This window comes from Polyodon spathula, chromosome 10 (genome assembly GCF_017654505.1).
Source record: "Polyodon spathula isolate WHYD16114869_AA chromosome 10, ASM1765450v1, whole genome shotgun sequence".
Classification (NCBI taxonomy): Eukaryota; Metazoa; Chordata; class Actinopteri; order Acipenseriformes; family Polyodontidae; genus Polyodon; species Polyodon spathula.
The window spans coordinates 32,629,204-32,651,601 of record NC_054543.1 but is presented as its reverse complement, the minus strand read 5'-3'; the positions used below and the strand labels follow the sequence as shown (position 1 = coordinate 32,651,601).

Sequence of the window (22,398 nt, the reverse complement as noted above, 5' to 3'; positions counted from 1 at the left end):
GGAACCAGCCAGAAGTGAGAGCCTTAGTTAAAAGTCTTAAGCAAAGATACCTGTACTATGTTATGCACTTCAGTTCAATATCAGTTATTATTATTTTTAATTTAGAACAGCTTGTTGTCCTTGAGAAAGTAAAACTAACACGGTAAAACAGGCATGTGCATGGTTTATATCGAAGCTTAAGTACAGGTATTTACATTAACTATGGGAATGATTTGGTCAGGATTCCCTTGTTCTTTAGAATCCTCTAATAAATGCTGCTCTGGTTTATCCCGGTCGAATATAGGTTGATCAAATCAACCCTTAAGTATTCCTATCTTTATTTGGAACTTTCTACATCTATCTTCTCACATATTTTTTTCAATTTTGAAATAGGGTAGTAATTGTGTTTGTACTTTCTCCTAGTATTTCTATTTCACAATTAAACTGTTTACACTTTATATAAATAAAGCTTATATAAATAAACTGATGAAGCACTCACGCACACCTCTGAACAATGCTGTTATAAACTACAGCCCTTTAGGAATTCATTTTATAAGCAGAAGCCCAAACCTGAGGACTTTCCAATGCTGAGCTCAAGGCAGAAGCACAACTTCAGCTGTCAGCGAGCACCAGTGTGCTTACTTCATATTTTCCCAGGATGCTGTTTTCTTAAGTAATGGGATGGAAAGACAAGCTCTTTAAAGTGTAGGACTTAATCATTTTATTTTCATTGCCAAGCCAGTTGATCAAACTCCAGATTAATGATATGAACAGAGATATCCATTAATAATAAGGAGTGGCAAATTTCCAGGTGAAAATACAAATAACAAATTGTGTGGAAAAGTGATTATCTGTTTTTCTTCAGTGATTTACATTATAGATGACACCATATCCGCACAGTCGTATTTTATGAAAGGCCTTAGCCTTTGAAGTGCCGAACAGCTGTTTCTGCTTAAATATTGTCAGGGTATAGCATAAAGTTATGTCTTTAAATGTCTTTAAACGTTGTTTGAACAGGAGAACTAGTTTTCATATTCTTATGTACCCGTTCTCACCTTAGAAAGCGCTCTTCATCCCACCTTAAGAGTAGCCATTGTTTACAGTTATATTTCACAGTTGTGGTCTGCTTCAAAAGGCATACTTATGGGTTGATTGATTGTGTTCTGTATGTCATCGCAGGAGCTGCTGCAACCTAATAATGTTAGCTCAGATAAAAAGGAAGCGGAATGAAAAATGATAGGATTAAAAAATTGCTTTTATGGAAGGAAATGTTCAAAATTTTTAAAGAGCTAATTAAAATAAAGCCTACACTTATTCAAATCTGAGACAATTAAGAATAGTTAGAATAGCCTGATTTGTGTGCAAATAAAGAAGTAAAGAAGTAAGATGGATTACAGTCTGTTGCAGGTAATCCAGATGCAGAAGGATCCATTTAAAATGAAGGTGTTTCATTAGTTGGTAATGGGGTGGTGCCATAATGGGTAAATCTTTTGTATATTGTTGGGCAGACATGAGGCCCACAAAATAATGTTATTTAATATATAATATATATATATATATATATATATATAGATATTATATATATATATATATATATATACCAATATATATACCGATATAATATATATATACCCTATATATATATATATATATATATATATATATATATATATATATATATATATATATATATATATATATATATATATATATAAAGCTTTTTTTTTGCTCTATGTAGTATATATTTCTGGCACCGATCAATAATTGCTGAGTATTATTACTCTAATAAAGATTAGATATCCTATCTACCCAATTATTTGTATAATTCTCATTCCAAACTAGAATAGGCCAGATATAGTACTGCACAATGGTAATGTGCCAGATTATAAGAAGATTTATGAAGGCTTTCTAAATAATTGATTTTTTTTTTTTTGGTTTTACCTTCTTGTGAAGAAAACGCAGTGTCAGTCCCTTTGTAGTTGTACCTCCAGACAGTTTTCAGAAGGGATGGGATCTAACACTTCCTCTTCGTGTCTCTTCTGCAAGGGTAACCGTCGCGTAAGAGGACCCGGACGTACACCAAGTTAACTAGCGGAAAGTCTTATGTCTTCACGTCTTAATAAAACACCTAAACCTTTTCACCTACAACAACGGTCGGTAGGACAACAAACAAATTTTTTTTACATTACGACTCGGAACCTCACCCAGTTCTTCGATTTGCTGCCTAAAAATTGAGAAATTAATAATATTAGAGAAAGAGCCACTCGGAATTTTATACAACCTTCCCATATAGAGTCTCACAAAGAATATATATATTATATATATTATTTATATATATATATATATATATATATATATATATATATATATATATATATAAAAAATTAATTGCACTTTTCCAGGAAAAAGGAAAAGCTAACTGGCTAGCTGTTCTCTCAGTTCTGTGCAATAAACAATATGCCACGCTGTTTATATACACATACTGCTTGAAGGGATTGTCATAATTACACATTGGAGAAGATTTATCAAATTAGCCTGCCTGTTTTTTTTTTTCTTTCTTCCCAATCACAGACCTGTGACATAAGACTGGGAATGTAGGCTTATGGAAACGTTGCTAAAGGTCAGATTGTTTATTTTGTGACAGCACCTGACCTTTACATTGCATAGAATAAGTTCAAATTAATATTAATCATGACTTATTTTATGTTAAACCCTGGTCTTACATTAATATTGTATGGAGTGGTAATGTCAGTCTTTGAGCTGATTCTGCTCTTGCTCTTTTACAATGCAGGCAGTGCAGCCTTCTAAATGGGGTTAATTACATCTCGAAAGGGCATGCCAGTAATACTTTATTATGTCACAGTATTATCAGCAGTTATTCTGCCTTTTCTCCCTCTTTTTTAAATAGTAAACGTTTTTTAAGTTTTAGTTTTGAACAGTTACGCAATACTCATTGAAAACATAAGCAAGCAATTTTTCTCAGCTTTGAACAGTTTTTTAAACTCACCTGTAAAGAACTCTAAGTGCTATTCCATCTGTCAGGGATAGGGTCCTTGAGCTAGAAAGTTTTTTTTTTGTTTTTTTTTCTGCATACATATTTTGGCTGTGGATAATACATAGGATAATACATCACTTATTTCTTTTGTTTATACAAAGCCTTCTCACCTGCTGGGAAATTATTCATTGTGAATCAAAAGTGCATACTGGGTGTTTTGTTTTATTTTTTTTTGGGGGGGGGGGCACTAAAAATGTCTTTCTTTAAATGTAAACTGATCTAAACTGAACTTTTGTTTGTTTGCAGAAACCACCTCCTCTGCTGAAACCCTGACTCCCACCATGCGAAATGAAGACATCACGACAGAGCCTCCGTGTCACAGTGACCCCTCAGGCTGCATCACACAAGGTGAGTTTTCAAACGGTCTTTATATATGGGCAGTGAGAGTGTAATACACCACTGTGTAGTTAAGCAGCATCCAGAGCAAAACGCAGGAGGTTATATGACACTAACAGTTCTCCCTCTTACTGGAGACCTGTGGTACATTCTGTTTCTAACTTATTGTTGAGTATATTATCGACTAGTCCATTACAATCAGGAGAAGCATGTGTCTCCTCCTGTCAAAACACAAAAATGCAGATTTTTGAATGATACAGAAACCTGTAATAACAGCCAACTTGTGAATTCTAATGATCCAGATATGGGGCCCTGTGCAAGTGTATGCCTTAAACAGCTGTTATTGCTAAGGGTAGTCTATTTCTTACATGGCTAGTTAAGAGGGAGGGCCATTTAAACTTGTTGCAAAGTGTTCTTCTTGTTGTAGCTGTTTTGAAGAATAAATTATTATTATTATTATTATTATTATTATTATTATTATTATTATTATTATTATTATTATTATTATTATTATTATTATTAGTATTATTATCATCATCAGGAGTCTGGCCCCATCAGGCCCATAAGTATACATTTCAAACAAGAGTTTTAGGTCTCTAATTAACCTGTGATAATTTTCTAATGTATTTTTTTTTCTACTTTCAGTTCTGCAAACAGCCCCGGAATTTACTGACTCCACTTACAGCTTCAGCTGCAAGTTTGGCAGCATTGAGACAAACGACCTCTGCGGCTGGTCTCATGACCCTTCATCTGACTTCAATTGGGCCTTTCACCCACGCGGGACTGGTGGAACTCTGGGCTCTGGGCCCAGCCAGGACCACCTCTTGGGTTCAAATGGTGAGCGACTGTTACTGCAGCTGGGGCTTGAGCCATGTGTCTCACTGAAGCAGGCCTTGCGGTAAAAGGACTTGAGACTTAGTGAACAATTTTAACTGTCACTCTATAGCGGCTACATAGAAAAGCATTACCCTGAGGGGAAAAAGGAAAAATGACTGTTATACTATTATATTACCAGTTTCGTCCTTTCACCTTCCTCCCAACATGAATAGCTTTATAGGTTAAGCTGTAGAAGGCAGCTTTTGTGTTTTACTTATTTCCTTTTTGTTTTATAAGATAGCCACTTTGGATGCAGGCCTTGACCGGCTTTTTGCATGACATATTCGTATTTATTTTAATTGCTTTTAAAACCAAGCAGCTAGTAAATGCAACGTTGTTTCATTGTCTACTGAGACATGCTGGAGCGCTTTTCTTATTCTCCAACGGAGTTCTTTTAGAGATTCAATTCCCTTCAAACTAATGAAGCTCACCGCTGTTGTTGTCAGAGTCTCAGATCACAATTAGAGAGGCTGCCTTGGCTTCCTACAGGTTTCTGTCTCAGCCCCTGTCAGCATAATAATGTTTAATTAATGTAAACCCTTCAGAGGAACTGAGAAGCAGTTTCCTTCTTTCTGACCAAACTTTTCAATTCCCATCCCCTGAGATCCCGTAATTGTTCTCCTTTTTTCCCAATAATAAGACTTTAATGTCTGTAAAAATGTTTGACTGGTCCTGCTTTTAGGTCCTGCAGCATCTGTTCCTTTTCTCTTAAACCGCTTGTTAACCACCTGAGAGCTTGCTAGTCTTACTCTTTATGTGAAAGCAGTCTGGGTTCCATATGTTAGGGCTGAAATATCTATAAAAGCAGATTGTAAATTCTTTACCAAACCGTGTACTTACTTCAGACAAATTTGGGGGTCAACATGGTAGTTATACCATACCCAAACAATAGCATTTTTCTTCCAAGCTTTTACCCTAAATACCCATTTACAGCTTAGGTTAGTACCCACACAATGCTTTGAAGCATTGTTTTTGTTCACTTATCTTTGGCGAAATTTCCATGATGCTAATTGCTAATTTTCTAGAACTGCGCAAATCTTTCAGACACTAGGGAAGTTGTGACCCTCGCTATGCTAATCTGAAGAATTCCCAGATGGTTAGGATGGTCATGTGGCTAGTGGAGTGGGGATTTTCTCTCTCACTAATTACGTTCTGTAGCAAGGAGATCAATGGAAAAGAAAATTAAACTCCCCACATGGTTCACATTTGTCCTACAATACCTTGGAGGCTGACTACTTCCTAAAAAGCAATGCATAATTAGGCACCCTTTATTAATCTAAAAAAGTTTTCAAAGGGTGTTTTTCACCATCTAATCAATAAATCACTGGACCTACCATATATCTGCAGTTGGCCACCTATTCACATTTGATAGTTTACAGTGGGTGCTACAGCAGGAACTGCTAGAAGAATCCTGCTTTTTCCTAATCACATGTCGCTTTGCACATGTGTATGGAGCACCACAAAATCAGCAACAGTAGGCATTACAGCACAATTTCTGTCAAATGGCGAGCTTCTTGTAAACAGGATACAAAGACATGCTTGGTGGTCAGACATCAGACAAAAGATGTGTGGGTGATAAGCGATCGTTTTTTTCCAATAATAAATGAATACAAAACAAAAGAACCATATACTATATAAAACTGTATTCACTAAAAAATGTTATCACAAAAACAGCAATGACAAACAAAATAGTTCTTATCTCAAGAAAATAATTTCAGTTTGATCAATTTTGCCTACATGTCGTCTATGAGGTTCCTCAAGGTTTTAAAAAAAGAAATCAGATAACAGCTTAGTTATCCCTGTGGATGAAAAAAAAAAAACATTTTTAGGGAGCAACCCACGCTTTGATTAGATTTGCAGAGAAGGAATGTAAGTTATCATATTTGTAATTTTTCAAGCCCTTTTTCAAGGCTCTCGGTTATAAGGTGCCTTGGATATAACACTTCTGCAGCATGTCCCCCAATTCCCTATACTAGTGATTCATGCAATATTGCTACAGTAAATACATTATAGATGTTGTTCACACTGTAAACAACTTCTCTGTCTAAGTTCTGTTTCTGTCTCTCACTTTTGATACAGTGTCTGAACTGAAGAAAAGCTGCCCTGGCACTTTATAACACAGACATCTTATTCAGCATTCATTTTATAACTAAGTAAATATTTGGCATTTACGTAGTTATCTTTCCGAGTGTATTTACTTTTTTGCTGCGAGAGGAGCTGTGGCTTTCTTCGGGAGACGAGACACTTCAGCTTCGCTTCAGCCTCGCCCCAGCAGCCGAACCTGGGGCGAGCCCATTCTCTCTTCCCCTCTCCCAACCCACTCTCCTTCTTGCACTTCAAATTGAACTCCCGACCACCATTTAGCCAGGCTATTTATAGTTTAAAAACTACGAATTGAAATGATCCATGAGTGGGAATGTTACCTTTTCTTTTTGTACAAAATATAGCATTGATTACATGGTGCTTTATGCATGGTTAATTCATGGAAAGTTACATTTTTGCTTCGCTATATGTGCATCATAGAAAGGGAGTTAATTTATTTTGTAATTTTAGTCAGATGTGTTTTGTTATGTGTCCCGTGGCGCCCCCAACCCTCCCCCGTTTATAATGCTCTTCAGTTACAATGCTCATATTGTCCCCCCCCCCCACATAATAGCGAGGGAGCAATGAAGGAGCACTAATATATATATATATATATATATATATTATATATATATATATATATATATATATATACCTACTATTTTTCTTTCAGAAAATGGCAACTATTTGTATGTGGAAGCTAGCCAGAAGACGGAAGGGCTTCGTGCTAAGTTGCTCAGCCCCCCAGTTTCTGCTTTGGGGGGGCAGCTCTGCATGGTGTTCTGGTACCACATGCGGGGGGCCAACGTTGGGAGTCTTCGCGTGCTGATGAGTGAAACTGACCAACAAGAGGCTACTCTGTGGTCTGTGAGGGGCGACCAGGGCAGTGTGTGGAAGGAAGGAAGAACCGTACTGCCAGAGTCCCCCAAGGAATACCGGGTACAGCATTAGCAATGGCAGCAGCCCTTTATTTCCCAAGCTAACCTTATGCTAGCAACAAGACATGTCTTCTGTTTGATAACCATGAAGCACAAATGTCTACATTGTATAAATTACCAGGGGATTATACTGTTGACTGTCATACATATTAACTATCTGGTTACCAGTTGTATACTATATGGCTTAGAGGTCTTGATGAGCTTTTAAAATTTGTAGTACCTCTATGTTCTGTTGCTGGCTGACGTCTTCTTTTCATTCTTCTTGTCAGATTGTGATGGAGGCAGATATAGACCATGGATTCAAAGGAGATATTGCAATTGATAATATTCACATATCAACCAGCATCCCAGTCAATGAATGCACTCGTAAGTACACAAATGATTGGATCGTGTATTGTATGAAGGAATTCCTACAGCCTTGCTGATTTCAAATCAGGCAAAAAAAAACAAAACAACATGACAAGCCTAATCATTTTATAATGTAAAATATGTTTAGGTTATAGTTTAAAAGTAGAAAAACAGTTGTTTAAAGTAAGATGTTCCTAACATTGTTGTATCTTTGTTGTAAATGTATTTTTAATATGTGTTTATTTGATTCACTTTCTTAAAAACATTCTCTTTGTTTTTTTTTTTTTTTTTTTTTTTTCCAGAACCCTTCACAGCATTTCACCCTGAAACCATAGGTAAGCTTCCATTTTGCATAATTCATTTACTGTATTTTTACTCGTCCTTGTGCTTATTGCTAAATATGTGGCACAGTTGTAAATGGCAGGGGCTGTTTTGCTATGCAGGATTATGTGGTGTAACTACATTAATCCATTGACAAAGCTTTGGTCCTACAGTTACAACAGCAAACAATACCCTCAAACTCTGACATTTTTCTTATATAAGAGACGAATAATCTGAAATGAGTCAAGAACTGAACCTATTCATAAAGTTTGTTGGTTTGTAAAACAAGCTCACAAGTCTCAGGTTTAGCTTGACAGGGCAATGAAATCATTTGTTGTTAAGAGTTTGGATTCCCAGCTATTGGACCAATACTAGGTGTGGTTAGGTTGGTGATGTTTTTTTTTTTTGTTTGTTTTACTATAATTAAATTCCATTGGTATAAATTTACATATCTATTTTTATATCACACCTATTTTGTAAACACTGCCGTGAAAGATTACCAGCAAACTGGAGAGCAATACACAAAGTCCTTCTGTTGCAAGTAATAACAAACCGGTTGGTTGACGTAAAAAAAAAAAAAAAAAAAAAAAATGCACATCATATTAAAAGCAGATGTTGTTGTAAGGGCATTTTTTTAAATGGCATTTCAAGAAGAAGCAAATGTCTTTTAAAACTAGTAGCTTGGGAAGGTTGCACAGAATGTACACTGCAGTTCAATTTCTCTGTGGGAGTCTGTGGCTTGATGAAATGAAGATTTGCAGAGAAATGTGCATGCTGTTAAAGTTACCAAAACTGCAGCACACAAAGTTCACTCACTTATGGTAAAGTCCCATTGTGAATCCACAAGCTATTAACTGTTTAACCCCATACAGAAAGAAATATACAATATATTTAAAATATATATTTTTAAAACATTAAAAATATTTAAAAAATGCCCACAAAATATATTAATACATTGTAAAAATATATAATTGTATATATTTAAATATATTTTAGCCATTCATTGACATATATTTTCAAATATATCCAAACATATACTATGAAATATAAGGGAACGCTTTCATATACTTTGAAATATGTTTGGAATATATGTCAAAAATATATTTAAATATATAAAATGTCCATAAAACAAAATATAAGGAAACATTCCATATATATTTTTGCAATATTTAGATTTATATTGTAATATTTTATAACATATCATAACATTATTGCTACACATCCATTCTACCCAGAATTGATGACAGATTCAATAGAGTTTAATCAACCAAGTTTTATTCACCCAACCCATACAGCTACAGAGCATAACACAAGTCAGGGAATTCAACACACAGTAGGGAAGAGACAGGGGGTCACACCAAATGACTCATACAAACACACTTACCCCAGACAGGAGAGGATGGTACTACACATAAGGGGATAATAACAACAGGATTAGCAACCGAAAAGGGGAACAGACCCGATAGAAAGTCCAAACGCTCTGTCCCAGCATGCCCCTCTCCGGCCATATGCTATTTAGGTCCCTGATTCCTTGTACTGTGAGGTAATGTAATTTATAAAGTTGTTTTGTGTCAAGACAATAATGACTTTTGTGTGAAAATAAAGTGTTAAACTTCTTCAGGAAAGGATAAAAACAAATGAATAATAAATCAAAACTACAATATACAAGTGTTCCTTTGTTTTCCCTTTATTAGTCAAATATGGCATGCAAAGTAGCCTTTTTTTTAGAATGTATATATATTGCATTTTTTTTAGAATGCAATATATTTTAATGAAATCCAAAATATATTTTAGTATTCTGCCAGCTATAAAATATGTATTGTATTCTTGTAGGAATGTACTGCAATATATTTTGAATGTTTTCTGAAATGTATGAGAATATATTAAAAAATATATTTCACTATACAACATATATTTAGGAGAGAGATGACAATATGTTACCGTGTATTTTAAAAATATTTCTGTTGCGTTGACATATACTGCAATATATTTTTTTCCGTATGGGACATCTCACTGGTATAGATTTCACTGTTGTTTTGCTGTATCTCAGATAGCTAGTTTATATTCAAATTCAAATGTCCGTCGTCGTCGTTCCCCCGCTTTTTGGCAACTGAATTTTATACTGTCTGGAAAGTGTGACAGGCATTCTAATGGCGCATGGATTAAAATTCAGTCCAGGTCTAAAAGGTAATTTATTTCACTGGCTGACTGTAATGGAAGCTGTCAGAGTGGAAATGAGTTCCATTGACCAGGCCTGCACTGAGACCGTTGTCATCATATATAGCTGCTGCCACCATCAGCCAATCACATCTCTAACTGGCAGCTAATCCCATTGTGACAATTAAGACAGGTCATGAGGGAAAGGGTGAGATTAGGGGTGAAGGAGGTGATGTGTAGAGGGTGGGTGTGGGAGAATATATCCCAGTGAGATATATTAAAAAAGGAAAAATGAACAACATTGTAAAGCTGTGTTGTTCTTTCAGTAAAATTTCTGAATTGGGAGTTACTTTTTAAACTAATTTAGCAGAGAATAAAATGATTATTTGCACTGGTGTCTGTTATGTGGCAGCTTTGCATTTGCTTCCCACTGCTACTTAAGTAAATCTCTGTAATTTTAAGATGACACACAATACTCAGAAATGACTTTAGCATTTGTAAGTGGATTGTGTTTGCAGTGTTGTACAAAGAAAACTAACAAGCCCATTACTTCTGACTCTCCATGTATAACAGGCTAGACAAATAAGTTAGAACAGCCATATTGGCTGTTGATTAAGCATGCAAGTGTCTGTGTGTGTCTGTGTACATGTGGGGGTACGTGTTTTAAAAATTAGTCGGGATGCTTCCCTACCCAAGCCAATTCTTCTGTGTCTCTCCAATAGGGGGCACCCTTCCTGGAGGGAGCGAACCCACAGTAGACTCGGTGTCAGTGCAACCCATCCCAACCTACTGGTATTACGTAATGGCCGGGGGAGGTGCCCTCTTGGTGATGGTGCCCCTCGTGTTGGTGATGGTTCTCTACTGCCACCGGTACCGCTATGCGGCCAAGAAGAGCCAGCACTCCATCGCCTACAAAAACAGCCCGTATCCCAGCAGCGCCGTAACCGGCGTGGAGCCCACCCTGACTATAAAACTAGAAAAGGAGGACCACAGCCCCCAGTGCTGAGAAGGGACTCTAACGCACGCGCTTAGAAAAAACAAAAACACAAAACAAAACAAAAAAAAGTGACTGTCATGTTGCCTAAAATTACACTTTTTATACCATTTGTTGATGGAAAAAAATTGCTGCCTTTTTTTTCTATTGGATGCTGCATCTGGGAATCAAAAATAAATAGGAATGACAAATAGACTACAATCCAATTATAGATCACGGCGAGGAGGGTGTCTGTCTGAGAGAATGCTTCAGACATGGTTGAGGTGGGCTTAGTTTTGGCACAAATCCTGCTTACAATTCTTTCAGGATCCTAAATATCACGATATATCATTAAAATATGAGCTTGCTTTGATTGTATCCAAATACTGAATGCTCAGAACAAATAGTAAGGGCAGGGAAGTGAAATTCCACTTCTGGTCCAAGGCTGTTATTTTGCATCACATGAAAGAATTCAGTTTCTAAAATGGTACCCATGTGATCCTTTCACCTCAGTAAGAACTCCACAACCTCGTGGTGGGTATACAGTGCTCAGTGATGCAGCAGACAGACAGAAAGAGAGGCATTCCAAGCTTAGCACAGAGCTTTATTTCAGTTAAAAAATAAATAAATAAATTTCAGCTGGACTCCAACAATAGCATACATTATTCATTCGTCAAGTTCTGGAATGGCAGAGGTTTCTGTGATTTGGAATTAGCTTTGTATCAACCTGCTCTGCTTTTAAAAACTGATTAACTTCTTGCTAAAACCTTCTCCAAGAACTATCAGGAGGATGCGACTTCCTGTTCATCTACACTGAACAGTACAATACAGTAATTGCTGGCAGACAATATTAAAGGAACATATTCATGCTAAGACCAAGGGATAAATGGTTTCTGCTGTCCAGCGGAAAGTAAAAAAAAAAAAAAAAGTATAAATCTTATTGTATTTGCTCACTTGTGACATGAAACGTTGCGTTCATCATATGCAAAGGGCTTCTAGTTGCCTTACGTAGCCTTGTTTGTTAGAAGCCTGTGATGCTGTTAACTTTACATGAAAAAAAACTGGCCTTAAAACTTTGGGGTGCTGTCTAAGTCTGGCCTTTTTTCTTTTTTTTCTTTTTGTTTAATGAAAAAGTGCAGTCGAGTGATGCTGAGTGTGTCTACTAGATTAGCTGGAGAGGATTTGCTTACAAGTGGCAATTCCCAAGGCACTTAACTGCTTTGGATGTGGCACTGAATAAGTTAGGCTGCCTTAGCAACAAGATTGCAATGCTTTTTTGGCTTACTAAATTTATCATGAGCAGTTACTCCTTTTTAACACTCTGGGAATTCATTATGGCAAAAACCCATGCAAGTGCTGCTGGAGTCCCACATAGCTGTAACAGTAGGTTACATGCTGTGGGACTTCCATCTGCCTCATCTAAAGCAAAAAAAAAAAGATCAGGAGTGAGTGATAAATAAACAATATAAAGGACTTTATAACTCACAATGCTTGTAGTTTCAGAGCACAACTAGGCCTGGAATGAAATCAACATGTTTCTGATTCTGTTCTTGTTCAATGGTGTTATTCTAAAGTTACTAGTACCTGCAGTCCTTACACGGATATATTGTGGGGCGAAATGAAGTTGGTGCTTGGGTGTGTTTACATGTTTATGGGCCTCTGGGCTTTAACTCCGCTTCAGAAGTTAAAGCCTAGTGATGTTCGGGAGATAGAAAGAAGCTTACAAGTCTGGTACAGAATTGTATCCAATAGAAAAGCATTTATACTGCAACTCCAAGCCTTTCAAAGCTGACTCATGCCTAATTAGAATCCCAATCTCGATCATTTTATTGCTTAGACATTGGAGGAGTCGTTCAAAGTGCTTATTGTATTACAAAAGATGGTTCCACGGCTTCCATATGTTGCCTGAAGTCAATCCACATTCTTTATTAAGAGCTATGAAACGATAATATTACCAATATGTGGTTTGAAAAAAAAAAAAATCCAGTTACATTTTACATCTGGATCAACTGATGCATGCAGATAATGCATTTGTTTGTATATTATAAATTTCGGGTGGTTCGAACCGGTTCACAGATCAGATCACTTTTTTTTTTTTAAACCTGATGCACAGTCTGAAGCAGAAGGGCTGCCTGCCTCTTCAATCAGCTCTTTAGAACATCAACACAGATAGATCACACTGAACTCTGGGAGTTTCCTGGGATGTCTTAATAGTCTTTCAGTATAAAGATCTCATCATAAATCCAGCTACTGCTTTCACGTTTTACTGTTTATTGTTGTTATAGTCTAGAGAATAATCAGTTAACAAATCCTTGTTCTGTTTATGAAACCATTTTTTGTTAAGGATCTCATGTTGGCATACCTGTCAATGTGAGGATCTGTCTATTTATGTGTTCATGTACACATCAGGTTATTCAGGAATGCCAGGTACCAGGACCTTGTAAATGATGCATGTTTGTAGTGCCTGATTTGGCAATACAAACATCAGCCAACAGATCAAACCACAGTTCACATTGTCCTACAAAAGATTGTGGCTTTTTGTTTGCTGTGCAGACAGTTATCTGAAGAAATGCTGGTTTATTTCCAATTGTTTATAAAGGAATTAGAAAAAAAATGCAAAACAGTACAGGGGATTTAAAAAAATTGCAAGTATGTTCTCTGACATTTTGAACCTATAGCACTTGTGGAAAGAATTTTTTTTTTTTTTTTTTAAGTATTTATAAAGACAGAAATACTTGGGGATACATTGGCATGCTTCCACAATGTATATTTAAATCAACTTTAGGTTCTGTCACTCTCCATGAATTATTTTAAAGCTCTTAATATTTGTAATTAGTTAATGGATAAGATAACATTTATTAAGCCTGCAGTAAGTTCCTCCCCATTCATGAACAAAATACTAATGAGAAAAAGCACTTACTGTTAGAATTTTCCAGCAGTCTTGAAGTTAAAAAATGAAAGAATAAACTATGCCAAGCAGTGAAGCAGCGGCTTTTGACTCATAGTGCAATCGTTGCAGTTTTTTATTGGGAAGCCTGCAGTGGTTTTATGTACAACAGCCAACTGACAAGTTCAAAACTGGTCTAGGATGGGGACATAGAATGAAACTATTTAAGCCACAAGTATTTCACCAGATGAGAATTTAAGACTGAAATGTTCACTATTTTTGTACATCAGAATGTAGAGAAAGCTCAATCATTTGCTGTGTATAAGACAGTTTCTTCATAAAAATGTAGTTAGTATTCTTGGGATCTTATTATCTCCTTTGCTGATTTAATTCCTGGAAGCTCTTTCCTGGTCAGTAATTGCATTGCTGGCTTCTCCATAACTTTATTTGATGTTTTATTTATTTAATACAATCGTATTCTTAATCAAGCAGATTTCTTCTGTATCCTTCGTGTCCTATGTTTGTGAATGTAATGCTTAGACTGTGATTGTTACATATTCTGAGCCATGCTCATCGTGCACTTCAGCTCATAGCCTGTTTGTAAGAAATCAAGAAATCTTTTCGCTTGTGGGATTTTATGGAGATGTAATGTGTGGAATGTAATAAAAATGATATTTTTCTAAAAAATAAATTAAAAAAATCTTGCTCTCTTCTCTTTAAAAAAATGTTATGTCCATGAGAGATAAAAAAAAAAAAAAAAAAAAGTTTTACAATGTCATACACATTTCATTATCACTGCCTTAAAATTACATCAGCATGGCATCAGAATGTTCTGTTTCTTATTAATATATTAAGGAATTTATATTTGAACAGTTGGTTTGTACATTTGTTTGTTTGCCCTCAAAGCACTTTGTGAGATAGACCCAACACACACTGTACTATAGGCTAGTCATGAAGCTTCACTACTGAATCATTAATGGGTAAAGTACTAGGTACAGCTATACAAATACACACTGTGGATCCACTTGACAGTGTTGTCATTACCAGTACCTCAAATAAAATAAACCCATAAGCTGATGTCATCCTTTGTGTTTTAGTTTATAAATGTTTTCAAACTGCAGAACTGTGTAATTGTTAAAAAAAAAAAAGAATTTTGATTTGCCATAAGTTTGTTATATATTTGCATTTTTTTTTTGTCTCAAAGCATACTTTCAGGGATACATTATATGCAAATAGATGCCCAACCTTGCTGTAGAATAAAAAGACTGAAGTTTACCATTTATTTTATTTTAAACAGACGATTGGGTAGTCAAAGGCTTCGGGGACAGCTGGATGCTGAACGGCAAGGACCGAGCTAATGCAGGTATGTCTTCTTAGTATGTTCTGTTTTAACTGTTGCTGCTTTCTGGTGAAAGAGAAACATCTTTTCTTTGATTTGGACATTTCAGACTCCTCGCTGATTTGTTCTGTGTGGGTAATTTACAGACCTGCAAACCCTTCAATCTTTGAAGCCTTTTTCACGCCAAGCAAATTAGAAAAATGTAAAACTGTTAATAAGCAGGAGGTTTTTAAAGGCTTGTTACTTGTCAGTAGGCACCAAGGGCCGCTGCATTAGGAATGTAGTTGTCCACTCAAAAAATAGTCTGACTAACCTTTTAAAAAAGAAATCTGTATAAATAGCACGGCACTTTGCTAAGGAAATCAATCTCATCAGCTTCTGTACCAGTATGTCATACTTTCCCAAAAGTAAAGTGAAGCGAAGTGGTAAGTTTAAGCACTGAATCAAATATACTTCTTAGAAAGGGTTGGGATTTTACAGAACTAATTTGGAATTTTTAGTGTTTATTATTAATCACTTTTTGACTAGCTCTAAGGCCACAGTAAATCCCTTAGGATCCAGTCACTAAGTTACACATAAACAAGAAACATTTATTTGGAAGAATTGCATGTATTGCCTTATACCTAACAATTATACAAATTATTTTAGGCTTTTGTTTAACTTGGCCAATTTGTGCTAAATTACATACATCCAAATTGCCAAAATTATATTAATAAAATACTGGGAGTTTTTTTTATTTTTTTTATTAGCTTTGGCCAGGTAATATTAACATAATCTGTGTGGAGTATTGTGTTGGTAAAATGGTTTCAAATGAGGCATCTGAGACTTTGCATTTTGAGGTCTCTGGAGTCGAGATTGCTCTAAGGTTTATATAGAAACTGTTTTTATTTTGGGGTGGTTTTGGCAACTTACTTTCAGCTCTGAAAGAGGAATTTGTAATGATGCTTATGAAAGCCAAGAAACTCCAGATCCTAAACCAACATTCTGTTTAACAAACTATTAGGAAGAGAAAGAGCATAATTTTTTTTTTTATGTTTTCCAGTTACTCTGTTAAATCAAATGTGTTTTCTATTTCACCTTTCGTCATGCTGTTTCAAAAATCAAAAAGATATTCAAACAATGCCTTTTCTACTTCCAGATTGGGTCACTCCAGGACCTTCGGCTGGTGTTCCCGCCACTCAGATATCTGAAAAGGACAAGAACTGGCTGTATTCATTGGATCCCATCCTCGTCACCATCATCGCCATGAGCTCTTTAGGGGTCCTTCTAGGAGCCGTCTGTGCTGGACTCCTTCTTTACTGTTCATGTTCCTACAGCGGGCTCTCCTCGCGGAGCTCCACCACCCTGGAGAACTACAACTTTGAGCTTTACGACGGGATCAAGCATAAAGTTAAAATCAACCAGCAAAGGTGTTGCTCCGAAGCATGATTCGACAGCAACACAGTGCCATACCAGACTGTTTGCCAACTTCAATATGAGTCAATGAGTGACAGAACTCACCCATCGGTAATAAAGCTTTGCTGTTTTAACCAGTGGGACTTCATTTGCATCTGCAAATGTACCCTAAGGGATTGACTGTTTTGTGGGTGCTGTACATATCAGAAAATGCCTATTCCAAAAGAAAAAAAGCTATAGATTTTTAATCTGCTGACTGGTGAAATTGAAAAGAGCAATGATCAAGGATCCTTGACATTTTTGGTCTGCTGTCAATGGATCTTCTTGCTTTGTGAGGATAATTTTTGCTAAAGACAAAATATATTGTGACTCTTAAAGATTGCTGTTCTTATTAAGCAGTTGTATTTCTGATGGCCACCAGGTTTTTTTTCCCCCCAAGTGCAGTGTGTTTACCATGTTAGACTTTTACTTTGAAAAAAAAAAAAAATCGTTCTGAATACCGATGTATTTGGCCAAAACTATTGGACATTTGGTTTCTTTTAATGAAATAGACCATTGAAGAAGATTTCATGTGTCTACTTTGGTGTAGCCTAGAAGCTACTTGTGAACTTCAATTTTGTCCAATGCAACCTATGGATTGCTGTTGGCTTTAGATAATGATCTGTGCTACTTTCAGAGCTTTAGCCTGTAGGTACCTCATTTTTGCCCGTTAATGGAGGACATACTATTTTTAAAGACAAATGAAAACCACATTCCAACAAGTTCATAAACTGTAGGTTTGTGTGGATACAGATTAACAAAGTAAAAACCCAGAAGCCACATTATGGATACAACACTGATGAGCCTTAAGATAACTGTTCTTGGAGAAGAGCCATTGAAAAATACTAGCTCCTGGATTTAACCGAAGAAGCCTTTAGGCCTAGGCCTTGCACTTTTTTATTTTATTTATTTTATTATTAAAAGAAACTTAAAACTCGACGAGCAACTGATCTGAGCTGATTTGCTTGGCATTCAGGTTTCCCTGTTCTAAGATTTCCAGTCCCTCTGCATTTCTTAACTGTACCTCAGACACACACCGGCACACACACAAAAACAACCCCTTAGAGCTGCATTCGGCTGAAACTGAGCAAGAATTCAAGGTGTACATGGACAATTGAATATAACAAACTGATTGCAAGATGCTGAAAGCACTGTAAATTAATTCTGCTCAGCTGGTGACTGAAACAGGAGAGTCAAGTCAATTTTTCAGCAGCCACTAATTCAACTTTATTGACTCTTTGCCAAGTGCCTTGGAACAAGCCTGATAGAAATTTACTTTGGAATTGATAGTATTACATCTTCTGTCTGGGACAGGGGGGCAAATTTAATCCTGGCACTGGTCTAATGTTCAAAAACATTGTTTATAGACTTTGTACAGAAAATGTCTTTTTTTATTATTATTTAATAAACAATTGATAAGGTTAAGTTGTGTGAATTCTATTGTGTTACATGTTACAACTGTAAGTATTTAAGAGACACAGGTCCTATTCTATTTTTTTTCTTTTGTTATACATTTTCCTTTAAATAAAAGCTTATGGATTCATTCCCTCTACCTGTCCACAAATACGTTTATATAGGCACTGTGCCAGACTTTCATTGAATTTGGCCTTGGAAGAAATACACTTTCACAGATGAAAATATAATTGAATCTCCAGTATCAAAATGAAGGGAGGGGGCTTTGTTTTAAGGATCACACACCATAAAAAGTAAACCTATCAAAATATCTCACCAGTGGCTTAGGCCATGGTTTTCTATACCCATTGGTCAGCCAAAGGTTAGCAGATTGATTGATGTTTTGCTACCGCCTTGTTTGCTGGCTATTTTCAATGGCATAATACAACAAAAAGTGCAGGACAACATTGCTGTGCCAATTTCTCTCATACAATATTACAGTTCACAATGATGCTCTCCAACCTAAGTTCTAACTTGAAATGATACAAAGTAACAGTTAGTCCAGTATGGATGAATAAGGAAATACTTTTGATTGCAGCTCTTATCCCAGCATCCTCTCCAGTTTTACACAGGTGAAAGAGTATACTGCCTCCAGCTCTTCCGTTTACAACTGAGGCATATCCGTTCCTCTATATTGTAAATTCAATGCAAAATATGAATTGTTCCAAATACAAGAACCATGTGATTGCTACCTTCATCTTTTGAATTATTCAGCAGCAATCTTATGAAACAAAACCCACAATATGAACAGTTAAATCAAATACAACAGTGCCTGAAGCCTTCACCCACAACCAGTGTATTATTTCAAGACATTTAAAGCGACTAGAAGCATTGAGGTGCAGCATTATAGTTAAAGATGCTGCATTTGATGTTTTTTTGTATTTGAGATGTCTCTATGAATGTAACTTGATGACAGTGTATATCACAAGACATGTAAACATAAAAGCAATCTAGTTCAACTAATTATGTTTAAGAAAAGCCACATCCTTGAATGACGAAGAATACCTGCACACCATGATCCACTTGAAAGTCTTTCATTAAAAAGTTAATTTGTGTAATACTATGATCCTTGATCCAAATACCCAATTATTACAAATGAAAAATGCATTACAAAGTGCACATTTGGAAGAAATAAAACAACTTGGCTTCTAAGGACACTGTTATAATGAGGATGAGTGTAATTATTTAATTATAACTGAAATGTGATGGAACAAAATGTTTCCATCTGAAACGTTTAAGCTTGTTCTAATAAAGACTTGATAAAAACAGCACAGTCAATCTTGTTAGATTAATCAGTTTTTATACCACAATTAAGGAATCCTCAGGAGGGTGCCTCAACTAATGAGTAGATATAAGAATCTGCCCTATACCCTATGCACCCTACCCACATAATAACCTTAAAACATTTTTTGAGCACACGTTGAGCTTGCATACTAGCAATTATCTTTTTGTGTTTAGGCATTTTTTCAAGCCATAAAATAGCGTCACAATAATTAAAATGCAACCCTAGATCAAGTGTCTTTAGTTTTATTCAGAATGTATGAGGTTATGGATTTCAGTCTCTAGTTCTGTCAGACTAGCACCTTTTACACTAACGCACCAAATGAAACTATGGACCACAAGATAGATATAGCAGCTGCCAGGTTTTTGTGACCTGGGGCTGTGCAATTACGAATGGATATGGTATTTCAATGCCATCCCGCGCTGGTTAATAATGAAGTATTTTCACAGTCTTACAGACGGTCAACTGAATCCCCACTAGAAACCCCACAAAACACTAAAGTGAACACAGGATACATAAATCAGGGTTTCTACACATCCTCAAGTTTAGTTGGTTAGTCACACATTTCCTTGTCTTATTGTTTTTATGTTGAGTCTCCATATTACCAACAAAAGTAATGTACTGTTCACACACATATTTCCTTTTTTAATTAGAGAACTTTTTTTTTTTTTTTTTATATATAGCAGCCAAGAGGATTTGTATAAAATATATTTGGCTAAATAAATTAGTTTTGCCTACAGCTTGGCCTGTGCTGAAGAAACAGTCATACAGCATGGGTACAGGTGGAAACTGACATTCATGTTAATTAGAAAATTGCATAGCCCTAAACATACCCGCATACACACACATAGAAACAAGTACTGTATAGGCATGTATGCATTAACATTCCAGGCATGTATATTGCTGTTATGCTGTAAAGGCAAAAGAGGTCACTTTTTTAAATTGCTTTAGATAAGGCCAGTGAGCACTGATTACAAATGAAGACAGGTCCAGATTATGAAATTATGGAACTGCTATAGCCTTCTTTGCACTATAGAAACACATTATTTTTAATTACACTCTAGTGCTGCATTAGTAGTGCTATAATTAATGACCGATTAGTAGTAGCTACTATTGTGTCTGACCAGGCACACTAGAACTGCATCTATAAGCTAGGGTGGGGGGGACTGGATTGTATTGTATTGTAGCAACAATAACATTTATATATAATAATAATAATAATAATAATAATAATAATAATAATAATAATAATAATAATAATAATAATAATAAATTAGGTCTGTGACAATGAACTGCTTTTTTTACTGAAGAAAAAATTAGCCAGGAAATTACAGCCTACACTGAAATTATTATGCAGAGGATGCTGTGCGAAGTTGTCAAGTCACCTGTCGTGTGGGGAAGCTGCTTAATGCTGATGTTGGTGCTCCCTCTGTGCTTGTCTGCCTTGACCTAACATCCGCTTTTGACACTATAGATCATGGTATTCTTCTTGACTGCCTTCAGAAGTATGCTGAGATCTCTGGAACCTGTCTCTCCTGGATGTCCTCTTACCTATCCGGATGCATGCAGTCTGTTTTCTATGCTGGATGCAGTGGTGTCACAAACCCAGTCACTTGTGGTTTTCCCCTAAGGATCTGTTCTTGGGACCTTTCTCTTTAATATCTACATGCTTCCCTTGGGTCAACTCATCCGCCAACACAGCCTCATGTTTCAGCACTATGCTGACGACACCCAGCTCTACTTAAACACTCTGTCATGCATTTGTCTATGAAACTCTCTATATGGATGGTCTCCCGGCATGCACCATAAACCGACTGCAGCTAGTTCAGAATGGCACTGCCAGGATCCTTACCAGATGTAAAAAACGTGAACACATCACCCACCGTCTTGCCCAACTGCACTGGCTACCTGTAAAGTTCAGGATTACTTTAAAAACGATCCAGCTCACCTACAATTCATCACACAGGTCCAGAGTACCTCCTCAACCTGCTGACCCGCTATGTCCCTATCCACAAGCTGAGGTCCTCCAACTTTGGCCTGCTTGTTATCCCCAAACAAAAGTGCACCACGCTTGGAGAACACTCATTTAGCGTCATGGCTCTGACTCTTTGGAACTCTCTCGCAGCTTTCGTGTGTGATGTTCCCACCGTTGTTCACTTTAAATCAATTCTCAAGACCCACTTGTTCTCTGTTGCTTTCTATGCTCTTTAAGTTTGATATCTGCTATTAGCTGCTGTGTTCTTGTACTATTTCATGTACTATGCTATTATATCATGTATTATGCATTTTGCTCTGCATTTAATATATTATGCTTTTTTTTACTATATTTCATGTATTATGCATTTTTTTACTGTATGTCATGTATTATGCATTTTTCTGTATTTAAATTATTATGGATTTTCTTGTTTTTACTGCATCTTGTAAAGCACTTTGTGATGGTGGTCCACTATGAAAGGCGCTATATAAAATAAAGATTTGATTTGAAGTCATGCAGCATAATTAAATGGCCAGGCAACATCCCCCAGCGCAGCTTTCTATTTCACCCAAAGCAGTACACTGTGCTAAGGTGCTTTGCTGTGATAAATAAGAAGAGCGTGCATGTGTTTTGCATTTTTGTCAGTTTTTATAGCAAACAATGTGGCTGCTGTAAGGCTGATCCCAGCTGTAACTAACGGAGATCAGGTGTAACTAAGGAGGTCACCAAGTTTACAACAATTTTAACCACGGCGTATGCTCTTTCTCCTGCAAATTCTTACACATTTGCAGTACCTGCAGTGAAGCACACACAAAAACCATCTGTCCCCGAGGACTCAAGCCTCTCATTCCCAATCTAAAACCAAATTAATTTGTGCCAAAATGACTATTAAAGTTTCTTTTCACCCCTGTTAACATCTATGCGCTTGATTCAGAACTCACTAATCATCACAACTGCCAGTTCG

General features: G+C 36.3%; 1 protein-coding gene across 2 annotated transcripts in view; it reads left to right on the top strand.

Moving 5' to 3' along the window:
- Window positions 1–18,150, top strand: part of LOC121322137 (neuropilin-2-like) — a 51,705-nt gene extending 33,555 nt beyond the window's left edge. Inside the window, exons 11-17 of one of the 2 annotated variants that reach the window (XM_041261678.1) lie at window positions 3,281–3,382; window positions 4,016–4,207; window positions 7,002–7,267; window positions 7,536–7,632; window positions 7,917–7,949; window positions 15,250–15,315; window positions 16,430–18,150. In XM_041261678.1, coding sequence (XP_041117612.1) covers window positions 3,281–3,382; window positions 4,016–4,207; window positions 7,002–7,267; window positions 7,536–7,632; window positions 7,917–7,949; window positions 15,250–15,315; window positions 16,430–16,719 — 1,046 coding nt within the window. In that variant the 3' untranslated portion in view covers window positions 16,720–18,150. Of the gene's footprint in view, window positions 1–3,280; window positions 3,383–4,015; window positions 4,208–7,001; window positions 7,268–7,535; window positions 7,633–7,916; window positions 7,950–10,814; window positions 14,645–15,249; window positions 15,316–16,429 lie in introns of those variants that run through there. The other variant, XM_041261679.1, reaches the window with a different exon arrangement.
- The last annotated feature ends 4,248 nt before the right edge of the window (window positions 18,151–22,398 follow it).